The sequence below is a fragment of the Strix aluco genome, chromosome 7 (assembly GCF_031877795.1).
Source record: "Strix aluco isolate bStrAlu1 chromosome 7, bStrAlu1.hap1, whole genome shotgun sequence".
Lineage (NCBI taxonomy): Eukaryota > Metazoa > Chordata > Aves > Strigiformes > Strigidae > Strix > Strix aluco.
Window position 1 is genome coordinate 27,580,979 of NC_133937.1, and position 20,656 is coordinate 27,601,634.

Here is a 20,656-nt window from a genome sequence, read left to right on the forward strand (position 1 = left end):
TGGAGAACATTACTGCTGCTTTTAAAAATACCAGATGCTGGCTTGCTGTGCGAGGCAGCATCTCCCTGGGAAAGACACTCTCCTAAATTCTACCAGTCCACAATTGGAGAAAAGGGTATTAATTTTTCATCCTGGTCTTTAGTGGAGTCATTTCCTTTCTGTGAATCACAACTCATCTCTGCTAGGGGTGGCTGCAGCCTTAACATAATGAAAAAATTTCAGTTGTATCTATGTTCATAGAATCATAGAATGGTTTGGGTTGGAAGGGACCTTAAAGATCATCTAGTTCCAACCCCCCTGCCCTGGGCAGGGACACCTTCCACTAGACCAGGTTGCTCAAAGCCCTGCCCAACCTGGCCTTGAACACTGCCAGGGAGGGGGCAGCCACAGCTTCTCTGGGCAACCTGTTCCAGTGCCTCACCACCCTCATAGTGAAGAACTTCTTCCTTACATCTAACCTGAACCTGCCCTCTTTCCATTTAAAGCCATTACTCCTTGCCCTAACACTACATTCCCTTGTAAAAAGTCCCCCTCTGGCTTTCCTGTAGCCCCCTTTAAGTACTGGAAGGCCGCTATAAGGTCTCCCCGGAGCCTTCTCTTCTCCAGGCTGAACAACCCCAACTCTCTCAGCCTGTCCTCATAGGGAAGGTGCTCCAGCCCCCTGATCATCTTCGTGGCCCTCCTCTGAACCCACTCAAGCAGGTCCATGTTTCTTATGTTGGAGGCCCCAGAGCTGGGGCCCCCCAGGTGGGGTCTCATGAGAGCGGAGTAGAGGGGGAGAATTGCCTCCCTCCAACTGCTGGTCATGCATCTTTTGATGCAGCCCTGGATACGGTTGGCTGTCTGGGCTGCAAACGCACATTGTTGGGTCATGTTGAGCTTCTCATCAACCAACACCCCTAAGTCTTTCCCCTCAGGACTGCTCTCAGTGTTCTTAAATTGTTTTCCATCACTGCGTTCAAACATCTGCTCCCTGGGGAAGACCATTTGCTTCAGTATTTTGATTTGGAAATTGTAGTGACGTAAATAGAAAGCAACATCAGATTCAGCATCTTGAATGTGCTTTCCAGTCTCTGCATATCTTTAGGCTATCTACTAGGAAAAAAAGATTGAAAATATTTCCAGTGAATTCACTTAGATGCTAAGTCATTTAAAATCTTAGACTTTTTAGCCACTGTTGCTACCAGACATTTGTATGATGGCACAAAGAAGTAGTGTTCACTTGCTTCCCCCTCCACCTTCACCCCAGCGTGTAGTCAGGTGGGCTTGGGGACAACAATTTAATGGCATCCCTTTGTTAAAATGGGCAAATCACCTCTGAAATGGAAGGCATCTTAATCGGATTGGAGATGGTGGGGTCTGTTTTTATGGATTAATGCAACAAAGTGTTCCTGTGTCACACTGACGTAATAGACAACTTTAAAAATCCTTGGCTTGAAGGTGTATCAGGTGGCTGGTGCATCCAGCCACTCTAAGAGCGACTGGGAGCCTGAGAGGGAGCCTACCTCTTGCTTTTTTCTCTGTGACCGTGCTGGGAATATATTTTTCTAATTCTGAAATGGGAACTAATTGAATGTTGAAGACCATTTGTGCAAGCAGCTGCTGAAATGAGGTGATAAAAATTCCTGAAAGGTTTGTTAGTCTAAATCAAAGTGAAGGAGTCTGCTGTGCTTTGCTGCAAGATGTCCCAGCAGACCTGTTGTGTTAGAGATACCTTATGGAAGGGCTGGCCATCCTATTGTGTTGTCTTTTCTGTTTTATGTCATGTAACCTAAAAGTCTTTCTTTCACATTCTGTTGGGGTTTTTTGAGTTTGGGGTTTTTTTCCCCCTTTCAGTTTTGCCTGCTGTAGAAAGGTACTGATACAGGACACAGTGAGAGTAAAAATGAAATCTTGATGATCTGATGGAATAAAAGATTTTTAAGTTGAATGCTTGGACACTTTCTTCAATTAATACCCACTGAATTCCAAAATCCAATGGGCGGTTTAGATTCCTGACCTAGAGGTTAAATGCTTCTTGAATTCCCTTTGATTATCCTCATTGTGAACAGGCCTGGTGGCTGTCGGAGTAATTCCAGCAGCACAACCACCAACGGCCAGATTTCATACTCTTATCGTAAAGCTCAAAACCAAGCTGGAAATGAAAACAAGCCATTCTGTATTGTCTGGACTGCTGAAAGAATCAGGAACTGATGCTGTTCATGGTCCCACCTTTAGTGAGTGTTTTACAACTTATCAGTAGAATCTCTTTGAAGAAGTTAATTGCTCGTGTCCTGCTCATGGTCTCAGCTCACCTGATAGATGTGAAGGTATCTGGAAGGCTTTGAAGGACTGATATAACATAAGAAAAATAACATTCTGCTTGGGCTGGATCAGATAGTCTCTTGTATATTTATATGTAGTTTTTGTTCTGCAGGCCTGCTTGTCTCAAGGTGGATGCTGTAAGCAATAGTGAACAAATTTAGGACTAAGCTAAACCAAAGATGTATGTTTGGTGCTATAACTGTAGATTATTGTCTTAATTACTTCCAGCTGTGGAAGCATGTATATATTTGTAAGGTAGTGAGTACCTTGGTCTCTTAAACTGTAAAACATTTAGCACCTGTGGGATTTAACAAATCACATGGCTCTTTTTCTCTCTGGCACATGTTGTTCTCAGTTTTATCAAAGTGTGAGAAATAGCTCATGGTTCAGAGGATGGCCTAGGTCTATTCTAGTTGTAGAAATAAGGCAGGTGTTTTCCATTGGTGCTGTATCTCTCTGTTTTGCCCCTTCTAACTTCTCACTACTCATTTCCCAAATGAAGCTCCTGGACTAGAGGCTCTGGAGCTATCTGTGATGGAGGCACCCGCTGCAGAGGCATAGGGAGTAACATCCTTGAGATCAGCCACTAAACTCACTCACCTTAAAAGCAAAGTAAAAATGCTCTTCGTGTTGTGTTTTTCATTTGTGGGTTTTCGGTTTTTTTACCCTGCAATGAGCTTTTAAATGCCTCATTGAAATGTACTGCTTGGTGGGATTCAGCACCCACAGGATTCAATGCACAAGGAGAGGCAGGTCAACTGAACACACCAGGGTATCACTCTACAGCCTCCCCTTGACCTCAAGTCTTCTCATGCTCTTTCTGTAGTCACTTAATTTCCTCCATATAACTGCTGCTGGCAGCATGACCACCTCTTTCAGGCAATAGAAGGAAGGAAAGGCTGTGCCCATCTTATGTGTTTTCATCACCTCCGGACGGATCTGTTTATGAATAATATCAGTAAACTCCCTACACTGTTCGCAGGGAGAAAGGACCCAAGCCCGGGGTGTGTGTCTGGAAGAAGGCTCAGTGTGGTGTGTTGCTTACAGTGTCATCCAGGGGTTGTCCAAAACAAGAATTACTCATGTGGTTTTATGCTAGTGTATATTTAGGAATCCTGAACTAGACTATGTGAGAGATATTCAAGCTAGATAGAGTATCACTGGGCTGGCAGTGCTGAGGGTAGGAGACATAATCGTGCTGGACTTCCTGCATCCTCCACTTAGGCAACTGCTTATTTTCTGCGGTCTCTGCTTTGCAAATGCTCCACTCTGCTTGGCAGGCTGCATGGTGAAACCTTGCTGTCTCGCAGGCTGCTTCCAAATGTCTGAGGTGTCAGATTGCAGCAATGCTAGCATTGAAAGGAAAAGTGTTAATCATGCTAATACCTACTCGATCTTTATGTTTACATACCAGAGAGTTGCACACTTTGCCTCTGTAGACCAAATGCATTGCATATACAGCAATTATTTATGCCTCTATATTCTTCTCATAAAGGTCCCACCTTTTCATCCTGTATTTTGGAAGCTTCCTGTACCCCTGGCTTAACACAAGGATTATGGGGACTTCTGAACAACATTTCCCTTCCTCTCCTTGCTCAGGGCTCTGTGTATCCCCTGTGCTGCTTCCCACAAGTCATTGGTTTGTGTGGCCCCACTTCTCTCTCTCTATGGGAGAAGTCATGTAACTTGTGATTTTCCTATAAACTTTCTAGTGATGGGGGACAGAAGTGAGATGAAGAGTTGTCTTGGCCACCACTACTTGTTCATTTCATCTGCACGTAATTACAGAAGCAGCAGCTGTAGCGTCTGCGAGTTGGATGCAAACAGATCTGTGTTGCCCCTTTTTTCCTTCTAATTTTTTTCTTTTCCCTAATGGTCCCCTCTGCCCCCAGTTGATAGCTTTCTGCCTTGTGGCGCCTGGAAGACTTCCTTGTATTTTGCGAGGAATCCAGCAGGATGTTGCAAAGTTGTTGTGCTCAGAAAGAGCAAACTGATTGCTTATGATCTGAGCAGAATAACTCGCTCTTCTCACCATTTTGAGTCAGGAAAGCTTTCATCTATGTGTTGTCCTTCCAAACATCTCTGACAGGCATGGGCTCTTGGGAGATGCTCTGGTGCAGTTTACAGCAATCTCTTTCTGTTGATGGGGAGCTGAATGAGGGATCTGTTTTGCTATTACTTATTTATTGAGCCATGGCAGAATGCTGCCTAGGAGCACAGAGCAGACTGTGGCACTGAGCAATGCAACTCACACCCACCCTGGATAATACAACGATTTAGAGGTGCATTTAGTTTCCGTGTCTCTTTTTTTATATGATTTAGCAAACAGTGCTCTGCTCCACAAATGTGAAAAGGCAGTCAACTCGGAGAGAAGAGGGCACGTGTAAGGAGCAAGCAGCAAGTGCTGTGGCAGCTGCCCCACTACCACCTCTCCTCGTGTTTGGAGGAGAAAGCTCTTCTCTCCATGGCTTTTCCTTGAGTCCCATTTGGATAGGGATGACCTTGTGCATCCCTGTCCCACCCTCAGAGCCACAGAGGGGTAAGCAAAGGCTGGTTTGGGGACGGGAGGAAAGTGGGCATGTGAACAGGCTCTGCTCCACATGGAGAGAGGAGCGATGATTGGTGAGCGATGACTCCATCTACAGCCTTGGTCTGACTCTGGCAACCACCACACCAGGCTCTGTCCTGTAAGAGACATTTTGTTCTTAAGCCTCAAAGCAAGAAAGTGCACTAGTCATGTTTTGCCAACAGCTGATGGTGTAAACACGGTGAAATGAGTGAGCTGCAGTTTAAGAGGGTGCTGTAGACACGTTATTCTCTATAGACTGGGCATGGAACAAACCCTGTAACTCTTACCAAGGGTTACAGCTGTGTTTTTTTTCAAGATTTCATTGCTGTTGACAGTCATTTATCCTCCAGAGTCCCTCTGGATGCTGAAGATAGCATATGCTGGCTAAAGTTGCTGTGTGGGTGACCCCTGGGAAAAGAGATTTTGCTTTTGATCCAGTTCCATTTTCACATCACAGGCAAGAAGAATCACCCTTGAAATTGCTGTTTTGCTGAGAGCGTGAGCAGAGAAGCCCAGGATGGTGGTGGCTACACAAAAGGTTTCCTGTAGAAGGTGGCCTGGGAACTGCGGGAAGGGTTTGCATGGGCTGCAGTGGCACCTCAAAGTGGGTGCACAGTGTGCAGTGAACAGCTTGCGTTGTCCCATTCCCTGTTCCTTAATTGTCTTTGGTAAATCTGGGATGTTTATGTTTGTGTTTGTTATCTAAAGTTTGTCTGCTCCTGGTTGAACAATTAATTGCTTCTAACCTGTTAATAATGAGTTTTCAATCACTGCTCACCTTCCTGGCACGTGACAGATCTCTTCAAGATAGTGCCTCTACTTACTGTTTGAGTGATTGTAGCTGTCTGGTTTGGGATGGGAAATACACTTTCTCCAAATATTCCTATTAGCACAGTTTTGCTTGTCTGAGCACTTATCAGTGGTGAATACAACTTATTTCTATGTATGGTGGATTTATATTTGCCATCAGTGTTTCAGAGCATTACAAATGTCTAAGGTCTGGTTTAGGGAGAACTGTGATATCATGGCCATGTTGTAAGGCTTGGGCAATGAGGAGAGGCATTCATGCTGTTTGATTTTTGCATTTTTTAACTTCAACGTAGGTTTAAAACAGTTGTGTTTTTTTTTTTTTTTTTTTTAATTTAATGCTATAAATACTATTTGAATATGAAGAAATAGCAAAAGAACTTGCTCCATCAGGGAAGCTTCCTGATGCAAACAGTAATCAGAAAAGATGCTGAACTTAAACCACATGAGATTTGCAATCTCTGGGGCTGGTAATGAGGAACTTGCCAAGTGTCACAGCTGGTCCATCACTAGTGACAGTCCATTAAAATATTTGCTGCTTGGCTTGCGTCCCTTGCGCGAAGAGGGGCAAAGGAGCAAGCAGCTCTCAAGCACCGTGGTCCCAGTTCTGTGCATCTGGTGCTGGTTGCTTCTTCCATCTCATCCAAGGTCTGACCCACTGCTGGTTGGGAATGGCAGTGTGAGGTCCCCAAAGGACTCGGGGTCTGACCCTTCTGTGACATCCCTGGCTCTTGCTGGCCATGTTTAGATGTCAGATTCATCCAGCATTACTCTTCCTCCTCCACACCTTGCCTGATGTCAGAGCTCTCTGGTGCCTCTTCGTATTACTCCTTGCTTATTTAATAAGGGGGAAGAAAGCCAGGTGGTGTCAGGCTCCATTGTGCGTGTTGCGAATTCACCCTCTTACAGCCCTACTCTAATTTTTCATATGTGACTAAAGGGGAATCGTTCCATTACTGCTCCAAAATATTTTTCAGAAATTTCTAACAAGAGTGTAGAGAATAATTGATGAACCCTCACATTTTCTTCTTTTTAAGATGAAACCTCCACATTTTATTCTTTTGACTAAAAAACACGAACACCTGACATTAGGTAGAAAACAGATGGCAGAAGCTTGAGGGATAGTGTGCACACACAAAACATCTGCTATGCAGATAGTATTCAGAAAATTATGATATCAGAGCCTGTTGCATTCTGAGGGTTGTAGATTGTGGAAACGTCTCTTAACAAACACAGTTCCCAGAACAGGACCTAACCCCGGATTTGACTGCCCTGAAATGCTAGACCTGTATGTAGTTGTGGTGACTTGATAATGTTCAGCTACTTACCCGAAGGTTAGTTGTTTGGGGTTAGTGGGAGATGATCTGGCTGAAGAATCTGCAGCCTTGAAGTTGGTGGCCAATCTATGTGTTAGGGGCACCTCTAAGGACAGTGTGTGAGTAGCAGTATGGGGGTGTCAAACAGGAATTTTAATAATTCAGTTGTGGACAAATTAGCAGTGTAGTTATGTGATCAGGTTTTTGTGGCCCATTCAATCTTGATGACTCTGGAGGGACTCTGGTGTGATTGAGCTGTGATGGTGTAACCACCATGTGGATAAAGGCCCTCCAGTGGCATTTTACTGGCAGCATCTGAACAAGTGACTTTTTGGGGGAAAGGTGACACATCTTATCTACTATCCTGATCTGTCAATATTTGTCTTTACTATGGGAATCTTGAAAAATATTTTTTTTGTTTTGTAGCTCGTCTTCCTCCTCATGGCTGGGGGATCGGTTGTCCTTGCTATCAGCAGAGACCGCTTGGCAGCTGCCTCCCTCCTGCAGATGCCCAGGAGAGGAGCCGCAGGGCAGACCCCATGCTCCTGGCTGAGACTTGGAGCTTCATTTACTGTGGTGATATGCTGAGTTTGTGCTGGGGGGCACAGGATGATTTCTTCACATTTCAGCAGTGTAGCCTTTTGCCATGAGGTTACCACTACATGGTAATGTTTGGGTCAGCCTCCATGCTAAGTGTAAGTAAGTGGTGCCTGTCTGGCCTCTAGCTTCAGCTAAACCCCCTGGTAAGTGAAATATCAGCAAAGATATAGCAGATAATTTTTAAGGATGTCAACCAACGTACAGCCTTGCAATTTTCAGTTTTGAAATGCTTCTAAATCAAACTATCAATAGTGAAAAAATGGATATGCTTAATGACTAGCACACTGCTGAATATCTTCTTGGCTCTGTCTCTGGGAGCTGCTACAATACCTGATGGTGAGAGAGATGAGCATTTCTACAGGTGCTTTCCTTCTGCAGTCATTAGGCATTTCCAATGCATCTGCAAAACTTCAGCCCTTGGAGTGATGCATCTGACGCTTTCTGTGTCCTGGAGCTTGGTCTGTGCACGTGCCAGGCAGACTGCCATTGCTGCCAGCCACAAGATGTGAAAGACTGAAAATACCCATGTGAGATACAGACTAGCTCATGTTCATGTTGGTTTAAAATAAAAATGCACAAAATGTTGCTCAGTAGGAATCTGTGGGCCTAAAATACACTGAGCAAAATCTTCACTTTTTAAAGTAGTGGGAGTGGGACATGGAGGGTCGTGTTTCCAAGCATCTGCCATGCTGTCAAGGGTTTAATATTTGCAAGTCTCTTTAGGAAAAAGATTGGTGCCCCTCTTGCTGAGCTCTTTATAAAATATGACCTCCTTGTGTGCCAACTTGATGGGAGTCAAGAGCTTTCTGAAACGTGTCATCCCTCCCACCCCTTTTATTTCTTCTGTTATTTCTCATTCCTCTTCTTGCTTTTGGGCTGCTGGGTAAGTTGCTCTCCAGTTTCTCACCCCGTTCTTCTGCTGTTTCCCAGTGCGGGTCTGTTGCCTGCACAACTAATCTGCTGAGTATCCCTGGGTTTTCATGTGATAGTCCAAGTCCTGCTTCTCTGTTCTGCCTTGTTATCTTCATTATATGTTCTGTGCCCAGAGAGATATTAATTTCTGAATACCATGCTTTCCATAGTGACTGCTCAGCGGCCATCTCATTATGGTCTTAAAGATACAAGTCCAGATGCTTTCATTTATAGTGGATAAGGAGTTTGCCTCTGAGGCTTATATGATCAGTTCCCAAACATTAATAATTTACAGAAATATTTTGCCTTTTACATTCCAAGAGCTTAAGTTTATGAGGGCTATTTCAACAATAAATTATTTACAACAAATGTTATCCAAATTTTTTTCTATTCTTGAGCATGCATCTTAATCTCTATGTTGTTGTGTTTGTTTTTTTTTTTTTTTCCTCTCACATGTTCTTTTGTTTGGTGTCTTTATAGATTTAGCATGACTATCCAAATGGAAAATCTCTTTCTAAATATGACTCAGCATAAGCAGCCTTTACAAGCTTCAAAACTCTCCAGATCATGACACCCTCATACTGTGAAAATGGAAGTTTAAAACCATGCACTGCCTATGGTATATTATTTATCCATCTCATAGGCTATTAACTACAGCAATTTGTATGAATCTAACATAGCAAATGTCAGATGTTGTTTCCATTTCTGCTTTTGTTTTGCTTCACTGGCAAAATTCTTATTGATTTCAGTGGTGGCAGATTAAGCCCTGCATATGTTTCATTTTCATGAGCCAGCAAAAATGTCTTTCCTCTTTATTGTGCCCATCTCCTTTAAATATTTCTGTGCGTCTTTACACAACTCTCCCACTCGAATTTCAATGTCTTCCAAGACTCCTTCCTCAGCTCAAGTTGTCTAAATCCTGACAAGTATTGGCTCAGACTCTGGTCGTACCCAGATAAGCGTCCATCCCAGCGGTGTGATAGAGACACTGCTTCTGTTTACTAGAAGGTGAAATAAGGTATTGAATAAAGATACTTTTCAGTGACACCTAAGTTCTGAAGTCAGAGTGCTAGGTGTTTCACAGGCTTGCAAAGCAGCAGATAGCTAAATGGTATCAGCAATATACAGTAGGTTGTGCAGAAAGAAGTACAAGCTACTGATCTTTAGGTTTGCTTGCACAATATCCAGATGGAATGACCAACAAGAAAACTCTGGCCTCTCAGCATCCAGGGACAGACGGCTCCTCGCCCTCCTCAACAAGAGCAGCTGATTTGCAGGGGAGTTGCTGGGGTCACTGTGGTATGGGTTGCCCACATCTCATACATATTCTCTTAAATAAACCTCTGCCTTGACAGGTGGTACTGGGATTTGTCTTGAAGCAAAAACTTACATCTGAGAAGATCATGAACTCCTCAGACACAGATCTTGAATAGACTTCTAACTGTTAAAAGGACCATCATCTGAAATAACATCATGTCCATCTAATGTACAGACCTGTCCTGCTAACACTGAACAAGCAGAGATATTAATCTTTTCATGACCGTGTCTAATTTTCCTATCCTAATCTAGATGGATGAAAAAAGATTTATACTTCTAAGCTACTCTATATTAATGAAAAACGTTCTTCTGTTCTCCAAACACACACTGCAGCTGCAGCGGAAATAGTCTCTGAAGTGGGAGTGAGACCATGGTCAGACCTTGAATCAGGTCTTGGAAATGTTAGTGGTCTGAGTACATTGTATGTGAACTAGAAGTGAGTCACAGCGCAATGTGATGAAGATCTGGTTGAAATTGGGGAGCACCGAGTGTCAAGTGTCTGTGTTTTCTCCTTGGAGGTGAAGGCTGGATGAGAGTCAAGTGGTGATTTCCCCTGGGAAGAGCAACAGTCTCCTATGGGCAAGGGCACACTGCTGCCTCCAAAGCTTTGGTATTGGCTCCTGAAGTTACAAGGCAGGAGATGTGTGAAAATGTCCACTTCTGCCCTGACAAGTCAGAAACGTTGGCAAAGAGTGTGGTGGCTGATCTACTTCCAGAGAGACACATGAAAATTTGCTTTAAACAGAGCAATCTAGCTGGATACTTGGTGTAAGCCTGGTTAAAGATCATATGTGCAATATGAAGTCTCTGTTGCTACAACTGTGTTGATAAAGCCATTGCAGATGGGCATTTTGTCTGTGTGGCTACAAAAAAGGTAAAGTGACAGAAGTTATTGTAGTTGACATGTAGCTGCACAGGTAAAAATGCTTTTGTGCAGATAAAACAACTCCAGGACATAAGAACAGCTGAGTTAAGATGGCCTGATAGGGAGGGAGGGATGCTCTGTTTGGGCTGATGTTGTAAATGATGTCATTGCTGATTTTTACCAGCTTGGGGTATGGCTCACAGGTCACCTTAAGAAAGCAAACAGCTGCACAGAATAGCTTAGAGTTTTTGAGTCATCCTGTGGAACATATATTTTGGCCTTAATAAACAATGTTTATACCTCATTGAAACTCAAATTCTTTAGTTCTAATTCTGTGTAGGAATCACAAACATTATTTTTAGACCCTCACACTGAATGAAGCTCAGATGTAGTTTCGCTGTTCAGTGACCAGTTGTGTTGGGGTCAGATTCTGTCTATTATTAGGAATATGTGAATTTAATAAAATCTCTTGTTTTATCTAAGTTAACCATTTTTTGTTTCTCAGATAGGTGTGATTTAACCTATAATGTTCCTGTATTAAAGACGTTTTCCTGTGTTCTCTCAAAAACAAATAATAGTTTGGGAAACTGAGAGAAAGAAGGGTGGGAAGAAGCAGACATCTAAGTAAAACATATGTTGAATGGGAAAAAAATCAGTCATCCTGGGTTCTGGGCTTGTGATTATTTCCACATGCCTGGACTGGATCGCTGTGCTGTGTGCCATTAATGTCATTAGATGCTTTATGCCAGAGTGGATTTTTTTGCATATGGTGATGAGATTGCAGGATTGGGACCTTGATGGGTAAAGGCTGCCGGTGCTGTGTCGGCACCGTGGGGGTGCGTGCTGCGTGTGGATGTCTGCATCCTTCCAAATCCCCTTCTTGTGCTGCATGTGTGGGCGCGTGCCCAGCCAGCCCAGCAGTCCCTGAGGTGTTGATAACCGCCTGGCTGGTTAACCAGCCTTTGGGCAGCAGAATTTGTCCTCAGCCCTTTTTAAGAAAAGCAAACAAGAAAACTGGCTAATCAAACCCCACCTTGTAAAAATGGATATTTTTAACTGGTGTTTGGTGCTGGAGGAATGCATAGTTAAAAATAAGCTTAATGTTCTTGTTCAAAGGTGCCTGTGTGTCGGGAAGAAATGCCAGCCTTTCCCCATCGTTTTTGTTGGGGCTGTTTTGTGAGAACATGAGACCTTGGGAGCCATTGCCATTCCCTTTGGTTCCTGGTGAAAGGAAAAGAGATTTGATTGCTCCCTCCAGATAAAAATACGGAGGAGTCTTCTAGGCCAGAAAACAACTTCTTTTTTTTCTTCTTCTTTCCTTTTTTTGTTGTCATTTGAGCCTGCCAGACTGGTCTGCTCTCTGCTCTCCAAGTGTGTGGGCGGCACAGAAGAGGATGCTGAAACAAAGAATGGGGGAGGGAGGAAAGAGAAGTGAAAAGGACCTTTGGATTGGAGGCATGGTGTATAGGAGGGAGAGAACGCAATGGCAGAGGCAGTGTTGTTTTGGTTTGCGAAAGTTTGCAGCAGATCAGAAGAAGCTGTGGTAGGTCAGAGACACTCAGTCTAGATGCTGTAGTGATGACTATATTAGCATGGTTTAGATCCTAGGCATGGAGACATTTTTCTGCGTTTGGTAATTTTATGAAGCTCATGTCCTACTGATCTCTCATCCTTCCTCCTGGAAATGAGGATGTCGGATGGAGGGAACATGACCATTCCTCTAGTCAGTACAGTATTTGCATTTTCATCTGCTTTGTGCTTTGATAAAGTAGGTCCAAAAGAAGTGGCATTTTGTGAAGGTAACACTCTGATTTTTGTACTGATTAAATCCTGTTTTCCTGAGCTGAAGAACCAAAACTCATTTCTCATTCCAATTATTGCTGCTCCCAGTCTACTGCATCTGGCCTGTGATCTTTCATGATACTTTTGTGAGACTGAGTTACATGCAAAATGTCTTTTAGTTTGAGTAATAGAAGAAAGGAGTTAAAAGATATAACAAGGGAAGAAGGGTAAATTTCAGATAAAGCTTGAAAAGCAACAGAGTCTAGGAAGGGAAGGTACAGGACAGCAGTATCTCGTGAGGCGGAGGAGGAGAACAGAGAAGGGTGAGCAACAAATGAACAGAGGGAGTGGGAAAGGGCAACACATGTAACAGGCATTACATGATTTGTTTTGTATTTACACCTGCAAGATTCATCTTGCCTGGGCTGGAAAATTCACCCTTGCTGTGCATTTTGCCCTTGGAGTGTTTGACCTCCACCTCCTTTGGTTTCTTGAAGTCTAATGTAAAAGAGCTTGAGAAAGCAGCCCTGTGAGGACAAGTTTTGTAAATAATTCCCATTTCCTATAGGATGACTCTGTAGCAGGAGGCAGGGAAGCTTCAGGATGAGAAGGGATGCATGTGGAGTCAGTCCTGGGAGGGGATCAGGGACTTCCCTCTGTGACCCTGGGAGCCTTTCCAAGCCCAGGCTGAAACTTTGTGCGGGCACACACGGTGGGGGACATTGTCTCATGGATGGGTGGCATGTTCCTGCCTGCCTGTCTCACCAGCCTAGAAGGTTTCTTTTGGACCTCGCTGCCCTTCACCGCCCTCTCTGAAGGACTTTCAACAGGGTCATAAAAAGGTGTTTCTCTGCTAGACTAATATTTACATCACAAACATACGGTGCATTTGCTTGGTTACAAACATCGGTGCGTTCAAGTGAGAGGCTTTTCTCAGGAAGGGTGGGATGGGAAGTACAGAGGTTATTCTCTCCTGTCACGGTATTTGCTAAGAAAAATCTTTAGAAATTACACCTCTATGCCAAGGGAACATTATTAAGATTACAAAGTCAAGCTCTCAAAAGCTCTCACGTGCTGGAGTGGAAGTTGTCTGTCTAACCTTCATTTGTACCCTGGTGCTATCTGATTACTTTATTTACCTCTTTGGTTTCACAGACCTCCTGCCTGTGCTGTTTCCAGAAAGCATTGAATGAAGATTGTTAGAGCGAATTAACCTGTTGCTTGTAAGATCCTCGCTTAACTTTTTGCAGAAATTCAAAATATGCTTCTCTAGCTCAGGCAGAGGTGCATCACCTCTTCCTACAGAAATACTGTGAAAACAAATGTGGTATTTGCTCAACAGTCACATGTTAAAGGGAAGATGCCATAAAAATGCTGATGATTCCATCTGGTAATTTCATTTTTCAGTGCAGAGTTTGGATGTTGCCTATGATAAAGTGTGAATGAGCTACTTTATATAATATAAAAAGTATATACATTGTACCAGTATTCCCTCTAGCTCTGTATGGAAGAATACTATGCTTTTGTCACTAAAGGCTGTTGTAGTGCCTTATCGCATGGGATGATACTGTTTGAAGTTTCCAAACATTTAATAGCACAGAACTGGGCTTGAAATAACAGATTTCTTGGTTCTGCCATGCTGTTGTTGTGCTGTGCCTCCAGCCAGAGTAAAAATACTCCCATGAGACTAAAGAAAATCTTTTCTTGAAGATAGAAACTTTAGTTTTCTTTCTAGTTCTTATGCTTGTTCTGAAAGCAAAAGTCAACTTCATCAGGTGAGTGTTACAAATCAGCATTTCTTTGTTTTTTTAAGTGACAGTGTTTCTTCTAGTGAGATGCTTTTTTCTTAAATTTCCATTGCATATGGATAGACCTAAGATTCTTTTGAATCTTGTTGTGCTTGAAGAGTTAGTCTGAAATGGCAGTGAGCAGCTAAGCTGCTAATATTAATTTATCATATAAACAAAGGTGAGGACTGGAAGCATTTGAAGGTGTAGTTGACGTCATGCACAGCATGATACTTTCCCTTGGGCATGGGCTTTGGGCAGATTCCAGGGGTATTGCCCAAAGCAGGCACAGGTTTTCTGTATCATCTAAAAGCTACTTTTCAGAAACGCTGGTTAGCCCAATGCAATACTTTGTTGCAAGGCACATCTTATGTTGAATTCTGTCAATTCCAGTCTCTGCTACCTTGTACTGACCCAGAAGGTTTTTGCAATATATTATCCCAAAAGTATTCAAGGAGGAGGGGGCACTCTTGGCTTTTGGGTCATTAATTTCTTTCCTGACACCTTCACGCACTGAGTCACTGTCTTTGAAGATAAATCCAGCATCCAGTGGGGGCTTGCGAGCATTTGCATACTGGTGGAAAAATGTCATGCACCTTGGCCTGAGGTCAGTTCATTTCCTTGCCTTGGAAATCCTACTCATTGCTCAGCCTCTTGCCCCTCTCCAGCACTGCAGGCAGTTGCTCAGGGAGGTTATGATAAAATGCCAAGCACTGGCAGGATCAGAGTTAAGCTTGGGATGTCTGTGGCAGCTTTGGCTTTGGGTGAACAGGGATCACAGCCCCCGAGCAGTGACATGAGACCTCCGGCTCTCCTACCACTGCCGTGTCTCCTTCACCAAATCAATCCACATTCTGGACATCCATTACAACACCGTGCTGACGTCTTCATTGCCCTACCAAGAGGCAGCCTTTATCACTGCGCCGCTGCGGCTCCTGTCACTAAAGCAAATGCAACTGATGTCTCATTTAAGCTGAGTGCAAATGTGAGGTGGATAATCAGCCTAAAGATTTTCCCTGTCCTTAAATTCCCCTTCCTGCTGTGCCTGCAGAGAATTGTACTGGGATAATTGAGTGCTTGGGTTAGTGGTGTGGTGCTGTAGTTTGTAGGTGAGTGGTGATTTTGATTTTAAGAATTTCAGCCAGAATTTTGAATTTCCTTTGACTTACACATTGAGATTTGGCTTTCATCCAGAGCTGCAGCTTTATAATTATGCTTGATAATGACATAACTCATTATATTCTCAAATGGCTGCATAAGTGTCAACTAATCAGCATACCTTTTGCTAGGGCAGTATCTTTGCATTACAGATAAAGAATTGAAAGCAGAGACATGTCTTTTGTCTAAGCCCCCTCCATTAATGGCAATAAATTAATGTTAAAAGCAAGCATAGAATGCAGGATTTCCTAGCTCTGATTCTTGTTTGTTGTGCACTAGCGCATGCTGGTGAGATCTTTTCTCTTGGATGTTTTCCTGTTGAGAACATCATTTTTCCTCTGGAGTTAGAGTGGCAGAGGTTCCTGGAGGAAATATGTTTTCTGTACAGGTAAAATTTTCCCCTTGACAGCAATCAGCGACTCATGCTGAAAAAAGACCCGAGAATATGTTCCTCTAAATTCTTCTGTCTTCCTAGATGATCTCCAGCTGTTTGCTGAGAGCTACTGTACTGAGTGAAAAAGGACAATTTCTAGTTAATCTGTTTGTTACCATAAAGTCAAGTGCAAGTGGTAATACAGAAATTGATGGCACATTTTCAAACATAAAAAGCATTAAGAGAAGATTCCATGTCCCTGGCAAATATCAGATTGATTTCCACAGCTCCTCCCTTTCCCCCATACTGATATTCAAGGAAACTTTTTGGACTGTTTCTTGGCGGAATGTGTCTACCTGCATCACCATTAAAGTTGGTGAAACTCCCACCAAGAGAGGTTTTATTGCTTGTTTTGTCATGCTTATGAAGAGTAAACTCCAGTTCTTCATAGAGCCAAATCCAGTCCCAAAAGAGTTTTAGCTATGTGAGGCTCACATGAACTGAAATTTCGTTTTCCTGTCCTGGCCTGTGTGTGTGTATAATCTTATCCTTGATCTCCATGAGATGGATTTTTCATTCTATCCTTCTTCCCTGTCTCTTTGTACCTTTTTCCTGTGTCTCCTCCTGTGCAAGGCAGGTCCCACAGAGCTGGCTTTCCCTGCCAGGGTTCCTTGGAGATATCTCTGCTGCTTTCCATCAGTTGGGGTGGAATGGGCTGTTTGGCCACATTGGGATGTCTTTTCCCAGATCATGGTGGGTCTTCGGCATCCTCCTTGCTGATTTCTAGCCTTATGACCAGGACACCAGGGAAGCAACGAAGGTGCTCATGACCCCTCAGCTTCATACCCAAACCCACTGCCCAATGACCAGGGCTGAGGGTTTTATCCTGGGAGGCGTGGGAGAGGTGCCCTGTTGTCTTCTCAAGGCTGCTTAGAATGATCCCAGGTTTTAGTCTAATACACAGCCTGATGACCCTGAATCTATCTACAGAAGTCATCTGCAGCCTCAGTGTCCTACTCTTGTGGTTAATAGGTATATTTAGCAAGATCAGACGCTGCCTCAAAATACTCCTGCAGCAGATTCCTCCTGGCTTGGACAGCAGCACTGCTGCTTGGCCAGAGTTTGCTGGACGCTGTTCATGAATGGGAATGGATTTAGGGGCTGGGTTTCTGTTGGGTCCAGCCCTAATACCTTTGTCAGTGATTTAGAAGGGAGCACAAATGGTGATGATATTGATTTTTATGCTTATTTTTATGCGTATTGTCAAGGGCAAAGAAATACCCCCAAGGGGACCTAGAGGGTATTGTCAAGAGAGAATCGTAAAATAGGAACAGGGTTGTAGATAGGTTTTCTCTATGTCTAGAGCAAATCAGAAACATGAAAGACTGAAGAGGACTTTGGAAAAGGACAAGGTCTGAAATGGACTTGGAGGTGATAAGACCAAATCAGGAATAAGTTCCAGCGCAACATGGCTGTGAAGGGAAGATTTGCCATATGGCAAATGATCCTGGAGGAATTCTCACGGAACAGGTCAGATATAGGCTGTTTGACTACCACGGATGGCTCTCTTGTCTGTGTCCCCCAGGAGCTGCTCCACAGCAGTGGGGGAAGTTCAGGAGGGGGGTGCTGGATTTTTTCGGAAAAAAAGGGCAATTTTTAAATCTATTGAAATTGTTTATCATTTTCTGCCAAACAGGATGACTCATTCTGGCAGTCTGCCCTCTCCACCCTCCCCCTCAGACAAACAAACAAAGCCAATAAATTGCAAAAAATAAAATAATCTGAAAAGATAAGAATTCAAAATTTCCCTTTTGGTATATTCAAAACAAAGGGCTTAATGGTTTTTTTTAAGACATCAGCTCAGAGCTAGATTCAATGACCATAACTTGAAAAAATGAGGTAAAAATAACTCCAAAAATAAAATGCTTCATTTTGAGTTAAAGAAACATTTTGTTCAGCGAGATGCACAAAGCATTCAGTTTTGGGCCAACATGAAATGATTTTTTTTTTTTCCCTAGCAATCTCTTGGTTGAGGCAGTGAACCAAGAAGTCAATTATTCACAGAGCTGTAGCAAGATTAAGGTAAGGATGGAAAGCAGAGCTGAAATGAGAAACTGAGGGAGAAAATTTGAGGTTGAATGACCGAGTAAATCTTCATTCCTCCGAGTGAAACATGGTAGTTGATGGCGTAAGCGCTCGGGACCCTTTGCTGTCAGCCCGAGTGCGTGGGCTGCCTGCCAGAAGACAAAACTGGCAATGTCCTTGTGGCATCCGTGGGTCCCCAGTGGCGTAGCAGGAGAGCAGGGTGCTGTGATGGGTTGGTGTGACCCAAGAGGTGTCCTCCACCTGTTGGGATGCGGGGACCATGCTGCGGTGCTCCTGGGGATGTGTCCTCACCCCGCACCACTGCTGCTGTAAATGCAGCATCGTCTGGGAGAGGAGGAGAAAAAAAAATAGAAGGAAAAAAAAAAAAAAAAAAGGAAGAGTCTTCTGCCAAGAAGCTGCCGTAAGCTCTGCAGAGTGTGACTTTGGGCAGGGAGGAGCGGAGCACTGCCTGCGTGCTGCTCAGCTAGGGAAGAGCTGCTGCTTGGCTCTGGGGTCCGGGTGTGAGTCTCCTCGGCTGGGCAGGCGGGAGCCAGTGGGTGAGCAGGTGGTGGTGCCCGGCTGCTGCTGGTGGGCTCGGGAGAGGCTCCTCTGGCAGGTTGGAAATGCTGGGCACAGCTTTCCTCACGCACGCAGCGTTAGTGCAAACACCCTGACTGTGCTTTACAGCTTGGGCTTTTTTTGCACTGCTCTTTTTTTTTTTTTTTCCAGAAGTGCTGAGACCTCAACACCCAGCCATCCTAAGCAATAATCCTTACAACACAGGCAAGAGAAAATCTTATTTCCCATTTTTCCGGTGGCAGAGTCGAGGCAGTGGGATGGCAGGATTTGCCCAGCACCATGGTAAGAGTTGGGAGGCAGAGCTGCACTTGCGGCTGCATAAGTTTGACTCCCGCTCCTTTGCAGAGTGAAGAGCGACTGCGGCGTAGCATAAAGATGCATGAGCTAGTTTTAAATGAGCCAACTGGGATATCCCATGGCCGGCTGTGGCAGCTCGGTGCCTGCTGTGTTAATTTACCCTTAGAGCAGTGGACAGGAGAGATGCAGGGAGATGTGTGTGCGGGCAGGGGTATGCAGTGCTGGAGATGGAGAGGAGGGAATGAGCAAGCTCCTGCACGAACCGCAGGGTGCAGAGAGCAACCGAGGGACCAACCCTGGCTGCGGCACCCAGCGCACCTCCCTGCACCACCCTTGGCATCCCCCTGCTTTAGTAACACTGGCCGTTATCCATCAGCAGAGGTAATGAGCTGGAGAGCAGGAGGCGTTGTATCAGGGCTGAGCATGCAAGCCTCGCACAAAAGAGTTTACGGGGGGTAATGTTTTTATTATTACAGTCTGTGGCAAACCGTTCTGCATTTCAAGCACTTCTTCTTTGCTATTAAATAATTAATAATTAACCAGCAGAGGCCATTTGAAGACTCTGGTGCAGTGATGTCTGGTAATAATTTTTTTAAACTTTTTTTTTCTTCCCCCCCCCCCCCCCCCACTAATTTATTCCAGGGCTTTGCGCTAGGATGCCGAACCACTGGGTAGCGAAAGTTTCAAATGGCCGAAGTAGTTTGATTTTATAAATGAGTTCTTACTTTTTTTTTTTTTTTTTTTTTTTTTCTTCTTCAGTGGAGTTGGCACTGCCTCCTGCTTTGTTCGTGGTGTTGCCGGGCAGCCGGGTACCGCCGGGTTTCCAGCCCGGCCGGCAGTCCCCTCCAGCAGCACACAGCGAGAGCAGCATCGCGCGTGGATGCCTTTGCCCGCTGCGTCCTGCACTGTGGGACTGCGTGCGTGTGCGGGGGGAGTGGGGAGGGGACGGGGGGACACGCTGCATCGATGAAGCGCCGGCAGCTATTTCAGGAAGCCGCGAAGTCTCCTCCTTCTTATGTAAATAAACATGACAGCTCCTAGGGCCGGTGCCGCGGCGGGAGGCGCGGGAGTGGGTGGAGGCAGCCGGCGCGGGGCAGCCGGTTCCCGCGTGGGCCGGGGCGGCGGAGCGGGAGCCGGCCGAGCCCCCGCCGGGCTGCGCGGCCATGGGGGGGCAGGTGACGAGGAGCCTGCTCTACGGTAAGGACCGAGCCGCCGCCACCCCTCCGCCGCGGCGCGGAGCGGGGGGCGGTGGGGGGGATGCGAGCGCTGCCCCGGGCGGTGCTGCCGGAGCATCCCGCTGCCGGCGGCATCCCGGCTCGGGGTGTGCTCCCCGACTCGGGGTGTGCTCCTCTGGCCGTACTGCCGGGGAGGCGGACACGAACCTGCCGTGCGGGGAGCGCTCGGGGGAGCAGAGAAAGTGACTGTGTCGGGGTGTGCGCGGTCTGACAGCCCCCCCTCCCCCCGGGGAAACACCAGCTGAGCGATGGTAAAGGTTACTGCAAGGCAGCTTGGTAGGCTCTCGAAACAGTCACCTTATTTTGCCTTTCCACCACCAGTTTCTTCTTAACACAAATTCTGGTTTATTTCGTTTTAAATTGATACGGCTTGGAATGAACGTTGGTTTGAGTTGACTGATCTTAGACAAAGCTAAAGCCGTTGAGTGCAGCTTGCTGTCTGCGTTTGCTGGCTAATGTAAAGCGGGGGAGAGGGGGGAGCTGGAAAGGGTCTGGAATATCCTGCACAGGCCAACGTTAAACCAGAATTTGAATCTATAGGCAACGTGCGATACTAGCCATGTCCCTGTCTGCGCAAATCTCATGCCATAAATACTTCTGCAAGAATATTGTACTCCTTAATGTTAAACTTGCCTATTGCTCTGAAATGTTTCTGTTAACTCTGGATGTA

General features: G+C 45.0%; 1 protein-coding gene across 5 annotated transcripts in view; it reads left to right on the forward strand.

The window, feature by feature from the left end:
• NEURL1 (neuralized E3 ubiquitin protein ligase 1) overlaps window positions 1-20,656 on the forward strand; it is a 169,988-nt gene that overhangs the window by 52,235 nt on the left and 97,097 nt on the right. Inside the window, exon 1 of one of the 5 annotated variants that reach the window (XM_074831202.1) lies at window positions 18,403-18,736. The exons of 1 other annotated variant lie outside the window; for it this stretch is intronic. In XM_074831202.1, the coding sequence (XP_074687303.1) occupies window positions 18,712-18,736 (25 nt within the window). In that variant the 5' untranslated portion in view covers window positions 18,403-18,711. Of the gene's footprint in view, window positions 1-18,402; window positions 18,737-19,830; window positions 19,949-20,160; window positions 20,263-20,656 lie in introns of those variants that run through there. 3 more of the 5 variants (XM_074831200.1, XM_074831203.1, XM_074831201.1) reach the window with 3 other exon arrangements.